General features: G+C 29.2%; 1 protein-coding gene across 1 annotated transcript in view; it reads left to right on the forward strand.

Annotated features, from left to right (window-relative positions):
- The window catches only part of LOC100576025, a 10,053-nt gene extending 3,435 nt beyond the window's left edge, over positions 1-6,618 (forward strand). The window contains exons 2-5 of the mRNA XM_003241347.4: positions 1,349-1,537; positions 2,676-2,809; positions 3,334-3,656; positions 6,148-6,618. Of these exons, the coding sequence (XP_003241395.1) occupies positions 1,349-1,537; positions 2,676-2,809; positions 3,334-3,656; positions 6,148-6,310 (809 nt within the window). The 3' untranslated portion in view covers positions 6,311-6,618. The remainder of the gene's footprint in view (positions 1-1,348; positions 1,538-2,675; positions 2,810-3,333; positions 3,657-6,147) is intronic.
- The last annotated feature ends 905 nt before the right edge of the window (positions 6,619-7,523 follow it).

Consider the following 7,523-nt stretch of genomic DNA (forward strand, 5'->3'; position numbering starts at 1 on the left):
CTAGATAATAATCTTACCTTTAGATTTCATCGTGTAGGTCAATTCCTCTAATTTTTAAACCAACGGAACTACACGTGTTCTGCTGAGCGTAGAATTTGCTATGTTACGCACTTGTAAGACGGAGACAACACATGCGGGTATAACGTCCTCTTAACTGTCAATAAAACATTCGTAATTACGTACGTATTTCAATGGGTCTGCAATCCACCGCAGGTAGATTGCCTACCTGGTAATATACTGCTGCGAATCAGAATTTTTATTCTGGACAACGAAAAAGTTAAGATAAGGTTTGAACGCCATACAACGAATATTAAATACCGAATTGAACAAAGTTGAGTCATATAGAGTTGGTACATTTAACGGGCAACGAAGTGCACGAGATTAGCTATTTTTATTAATAATATATTTATCATTAATACCGATTGAAACATTTCAATACGTTTTCATTAACCATTTTGTATATTTACTTGCCGATCACATTAAACGATAAAAGTTGAATAAAAAATTATACATATCATCGCCTGAAGACAAAATAAACAAACAATCACGAGCGAAGCTATGACGGGTCGGCTAGTTCTTAAGAATATTACCTATACTCCGCGCCATGAGAGAAGGAACTTGTTTTGCACATACATACTGTAGGCATTCCCCACTTTGTGCCATTTAGTATTTGTCAAATACGTGGCGATGCGCATAATCGTACATGTTCCTTCTCTCGTGGCTCGGAGTACCTATAACGAGATAGTTAAATTGCAGTGCCACCGGTTGATCTGGCCTAAATTTAACTACTAAAGTATGATATTTAATTTTTCAAAACTGATTTGTGCCTTTTTTCACTAACCTCGGCCTTGTGTATACGGTAGTAACAACTGACAAATTCAAACAAAAATAATATCAACAGTTTTTATTTTTTTATGGCTGTACTATGTGGCCACTTAAAAGCCATTAAAGTTTACAATATAAATTAAGTATATGAAAATAAAGTGGGGTAATTATTTATTTTTATTTAGTTATTATTTATTTATTAAATACATATAGAAATAAGCCTAACTATATATTATCTTTAAAGTCGTACACAAAGCTACACGAATTTCAATAAAAGTAATATCAATAGGTTCGTTGGGATACGTAACCATTATGATGGCTTTATGTTAACTACTTTTTATCCCTGAATTCAACCTCAGGCTTCATTCTTAAATACAAAAATTTAATTTTTTGTTTATTAAATAAATACACTAAGTTTTTAAGCAACCAATATTTTTCCAAATGAACGGGGCCCCCACCCCTGGTAGAAAACTCATTATAAAAATCCAACTTACTAATTAACTTTATTTACTATGTATTGCAGTCACTTCAGAAATGGAAGGTTGTCCGTATCTAGATAATGCTGAGTATAAAGTTACCGTGAAGGGTTCGGTATCAACGTTGAACGGTGGATGTGGCTTCATAAACTACAACTCTAGTGACATAAACCCACAAACATTTAGCTTATGGTTCGGAAATAGATATCATACCGCAAAAAATTGTCGTGATAATGGTAAGTGTTACAAACTATTATTATAGGTAATACAATACTCTAAACTGTACCCATAACTCTAAGAAAGCTCTTCTTCTTTAATAGTAGTAAGACAATTAGGAACGTTATTATTATCAGATTAACAATTTATATTGTACAGGAAATATCAAATTCCACAATATTCCATATTGTCTGTAAAATATATTAAATTGATATATCAGTACAATCCATAATAATTGATGGTGCATCATTGCTTATTATTAGTCTATTACCTATATACCAAAAAAATTTAAAATTACAATTTTTAAACATAGAAAATTTCGATTTAAATTTGAATTTCAAAATTTGTTTTAATCTAGAAAACAATTGAAAATGTTGTTTTAAGTATTTTTCATACCTAATAACCAATAGGTACCAAGGCAAAATTAACTAAAATGGATTATAATATTATATTAATTATTTTTTCTCTTCACCATTCGCAATTTTTGTTTGATAATTAATAATACTATAGTGTCATTATTAACATAATAATATAGCTATACCTAGTTATGTGTTGACTGTAGACGTTTTCACATGTTAATATTACAATTTTTGAAATTTGTAATCTATTATTATTAATATTTTATTCAGCCAATCAATGCATTATGTTTGATAGCAAATATAGGAACAGCTAATTTATATGTTTATGCATACAAAAAATGTCTATAAGTATATCAGTGTTTCCGTATAAGTGTGAATCTTACTGAAGGGCGTGCGGGGGGGGGAGTGGTGGGGGCATGCCCCACGGCCTAAATTAGTACACAAGATTCTTGCATAGTTGCATATCCTGAAAAAAATTTCAAGCTACTACTGTAAACAGTCTATGATTATGTTAAATTAACTATTAACATCCAGATATTAAGAGGGAGGATGCTCTGTTAATTTCATTAATTTTTATACCATAATATAAAAGTTCTATTTTTCACCACACTTAAAATGCACTTAGGTATTATATTTTTATTAGTCATTGTGGTTCCAAAAATCATCTCCAATGATAAACTGTTTGATTATGATTGGCGGTTGTATCCCTCATCGAATATCACTAATTTTGTATTATAATAATTTATAAATACGTTTTAAAAATAACACATATTCACATTAATTTGTATTTGTTATCTAGCTATTGAATATTTTCGTTTTTACTGTCTATCAAAATCACCCTCACCATCAGAAGACATCAGAAAGGGACTAATGTACATAAAGCTATACGATGATGCTTTCCACAAGGTGGAAAGACGAAATCGCAGATGTGCTGTAAGTATATTACCAATATGATGGTATATGATAATTTATCATGTTTACAACTAGGTGTACCTACTGCTTCTACTGGCGCATCTGAAAACTTATTTAAATTCGTCATTAAATCAACTTCTGATCGATCATTCTATTTTTAAAAAACATATATTTCTGTATATCTAATTAGTTTAAATATATTACATGTTTTCATATTATTAATAATCCCATTGAACTTAGCTTGGTGCCTTTAAAACACTTGATTAGGTTGTACCACATTATTTTAATGATAGTAAACAATATGTACTCATTATGCCATAGTATTTTTAAAATTTTTAAATTCAGTCACCAACCTAAGATTAATTATCTGCAAACTATTTTATAAGATATCAAATTGTGTACACAAAATACATGAACAATAACTTAATATAATTTTGAGATAACTACAGAATTATCCCCTTTAACCCCGAGCACGTGCTACCCGAGTTTATTTCTATAATGTTGATTAATATTTATTCTCTTTATCTCGTTCTCACGGACTACAGGTGTATGACAAGACCGACGGCAATGACTACGTCACAACGTTACGGGTGGCGGTTAGCAGTAACGATTCGTGCGACGGATTGTTTGACATACTGGAGCACCCGGAAAAGATACGTTTGCACAAAAAGGGGGCCATGTTGCTGATATTTAGCAGGATCAGACCCGACGCACCACTAACACCGGCTGCCACAACAACTACTACTGAATCAATACAATCGATATACAATCAGTACGAGAGACGAGGATACAGTCTACAGAATTATGACAATCAACCATATCTATTTTGGAAGACCAAGGCTACAGAAATTCAAGACAGTGACAAAAGGTTGTTCTCTTAGCAAAATCGCCTGACCACTTATCATTATATTATTTAATTATAGTGTTGTAGTATACACTATACAGTACACACATATAGCAATGTCATGCCTGGCACTAATGTTATGGGTGGGTCACTAGCTAAGTTGGGCTCAGAATAGTTTTATCTCCTTTTTCCCTTCCTCTACCTGTCTTAACATTTTAATATTTCCTTACATCTATGATACTCAACATAGCTTTAAAGTAAATATTTTTTTAATGAAACAAAAAAAAAACATTGGTCACTACATATTGTATAGGTATAGTTGTTAATTTATAATTTCAAATATTTCTTCATTACCTATATATATATAAATATTGAATTTAATTGAACTAGAAGTAGGCAGTAATAATATCACATATTTTTCAATTTTGTCCACCAGCACCTTCATAAAAACATCATTTTTTTACAACTTTATATAACCTACCTACATGTTTTAGTTATAGTTCTCGCTATGGATTTTATTTAAGGCGCAACTATTAAACAATTTTAATCTCGTCGTCCCCACCCGGTATTTAATTGTATATTTGGTATATATTTTAAGGTTCTAAATCAATTTGTACGGTCAAGCATTAAAATTGCAAACCATGAACACTTTGTACGGTCGGGTAAAAAGCTACACTACAGAACTAGGACACTTTGTAGTTTATAAAGTTTACAAAGTGTGTACGGTCGGTCGGGTAAAAATGTTCGTATCAGAACGCAGACACTTTAAACTATTATTACATAAAGTAAATATAAGTTATATAGTATATACCTAAGTAGTACCAAATAAGTAGGTACATATAATGTCAATTATTAAAATGTAAAAATTAAATATTAAATAAATAGTCAATTAAAATTTTTTTTAAATAATATAGTAAATTAGGTATCAATAGTTAATAAAATAATCAGTTTTTTTTAATTGACTGGTTAGATAACAGCCAAATATTACTTAGTGCTGTAATATATTTATAAATTTAGGAACTTGATGACCTAAAAATCTTTAAATTATCAAAATAATCAAATAATTAAATATGATTATAAATTATCATTAAATCATTTTATCATCAAAAGTTATCTTAAAAAGTAAATTAAAAATGTGTACAATATAAATATGTCAATATGACAAATAAAACTTATTTCGATAGGTAGTAACCCATGATTCTCTCCTATTTGTAATGTCTAAGATAGGTACTTAGATTTACCAAATAATATTTAAACTTAATAACATGGTCTGATCATGACTTCAGACTTGTTTATATTAAATATTTAATATATACTTTATGTGTATAATAGTACAAAGTGTCCGTGTTCTTCAATCTAAAGTTTTGGTTGACCGTTTAAAGTGTCCGCGTTATGCATTTTAAATAATGGACCGTAAAAAGTGACAGTTACCAAAATATTTCAATAGTAAATGAGCGGGGTTCAATATGCGGGTACCGACGAATGCCACTCCCGTACGCGTATGCACATCGCACATTTCAATAAATACCTACGTAAAAATAAAAATTTCATTACCAGAATTTTACAGCAACTTGATTATTGTTTTGACAAAATTAAAAGTTATTTAACGAAGCAGAAAAATATCAAAAATGTACGAAATATTTTTAATTTTCTGTTTAATTACAATAATGATTTCATAAAGCCCATATTCTAAGTTTTTAATTACTGGGTACTCACAGTTCAAAATTATATAAGATTCCATTTGTTTAAATAATGTATTCCGTACCTAGGTACTTGGCTAGGTCTATAGACATTTTTCTGCTGAATTCAGATTTTTTTAGAATAAAATCTGACAAACGAAGCTCATGTACACTAGCTAATGCTAAATTTGTCAAAACTTTAAGTCTTTTGAACTAAAACTGACAGTTATAGCGAAGCCCCTTAATTGCGTATATTTGATTTAACTTAAAATATTTACTGCTGGCATTTTCCTCATTGTAAAATAACTTATAACGTCCATTTAATTTATTTTTCATGGTAAAAGTATCAAAAAAAACTGTATAAAATATTATAAACGTACATTCTGAACAGCCTAAACATTTATCATACAGTACTTTACTTAGAAACAACTAAGAACAATCATGGATTATTTTTAAATTTTTTTAAATTTTTTTTACTTGCAATTCTTGTAATAATATTGAAAAACATAATTATGGTGTTATCCACATTGCTATATACCTACTGAGTGCTTATATGTGAATATTTTGTTTATAAAAATTTGTACATCAAGCGGATATATTTTAAAGAATTAGGTAGTAGGAACAAATAAATGTTGTAGGTCTAAGCCTTAGACTCTAAGGGATATTATTCTATTATGGACAAGTAGTTGTTGAACCATGTACATATTAAAAATATTATAGACTAAAGTAGTTAATGGTAAGCGGTAAATGGTAATAGTTCAAAAAAAAAACATTGAATGTGTTTCTATCAATTAATATCTATATATTAAAGAGTTTTTTTTTGTTTATTTGAAAAGAGAACAACAAATGAGTGATGCAGATAGCGGACATAGTGCAGTTACGGACCTTGAAGGTTATGAATATTTGCATTCCGATATAGAGGACGAAGATGTGGACGTGAGTACAATTAAGGATACAAATCACATGCAAGCGCTCGAAGTCGTTGGCGAAAAAAAATAATTCAAAAATGAAACAAGTACTATAATATACTACTATATCCATTTGTAGGCTTAGTGAAAACAATTACTAATTTTTTTTTTTTTTAATAATTATATCGTGCCATGTATACCAACATGTATACCATACATAACAAATCTATGCACGTTTTTATATTATATTCATATCTTTATAAAATATTACTACATTTAACAATAAACTCTCGTAAATAAACTATTATTATCCATTTATATGTACCTATATTAGTTATATATCCAGATGTAATAAGTCCAGTACTAATACCTAAATAATAAATAAATATTCAATTCTCATTAAAGTGTCTACATACCTACTGAATAAGAAACTGAACAATGGTTACGATATCCATTGACATAAAAACTTGAAACATATAATATAATACCTATAGTGTATAGCGCAGCTTATATAAAACAGTTTTTATATAATTTGTGCTTATGCTTCATTAACTTCCTCTAAAATTGTGCCTATGTATTATAATATTATGTATATATGGTGTATATAGGTGGATACAAGAAGGGGGGGGGGTCAGATCCCCCATAGGCCTTTTTTTAAATTTTATAAAATAGTGTTCTCAGTATTAGGACGTTACAAGGCAATATAAAAAAAATTGCTATGATTTTAGTAAATTTTTATTTCGTCACATCCATCAGAAGGCATATACTATATTGAATAATTGGCAAGTTGACTGCCCTACCCATATGACTAATCTAGCAACAAACGCCTTGAGTATCATATGTCAGTAGTTTTACGAAACCGGGTTGACTATCATAATATAATATTTTTTTTAGTGTTTCTGGCGTGGGAAATTCTTTAGATATAAATAAATAAATAATCTCAAAAAATGTTGAACATCATATATGAAACTGAAAGCGAAATTGGCAAGTATAGGTTAAATATTAAGGGCAATAGTGGAAAGTTTTTAATGTATCACATATGATTCACAATTCAGTCAACCTGTTACTAATCAATAGTCATCAAAGCCGTATTTACACTTTTTGCAAACAATGAAATTTCAATCCAGAATTATAATGAATCGTTTAAATTCGTTGCCACGAGAACAAACAAACCATTTATTATATACATCGATGATTTGTTATTGTAAATAATATACAATATATTATATATTAAAAAAATATATTCAATCAGTATTATTATTTTGCGTTTATAAGCAATGATGGGCTATATAATAATAATAATA

The sequence above is a fragment of the Acyrthosiphon pisum genome, chromosome X (assembly GCF_005508785.2).
Source record: "Acyrthosiphon pisum isolate AL4f chromosome X, pea_aphid_22Mar2018_4r6ur, whole genome shotgun sequence".
Lineage (NCBI taxonomy): Eukaryota > Metazoa > Arthropoda > Insecta > Hemiptera > Aphididae > Acyrthosiphon > Acyrthosiphon pisum.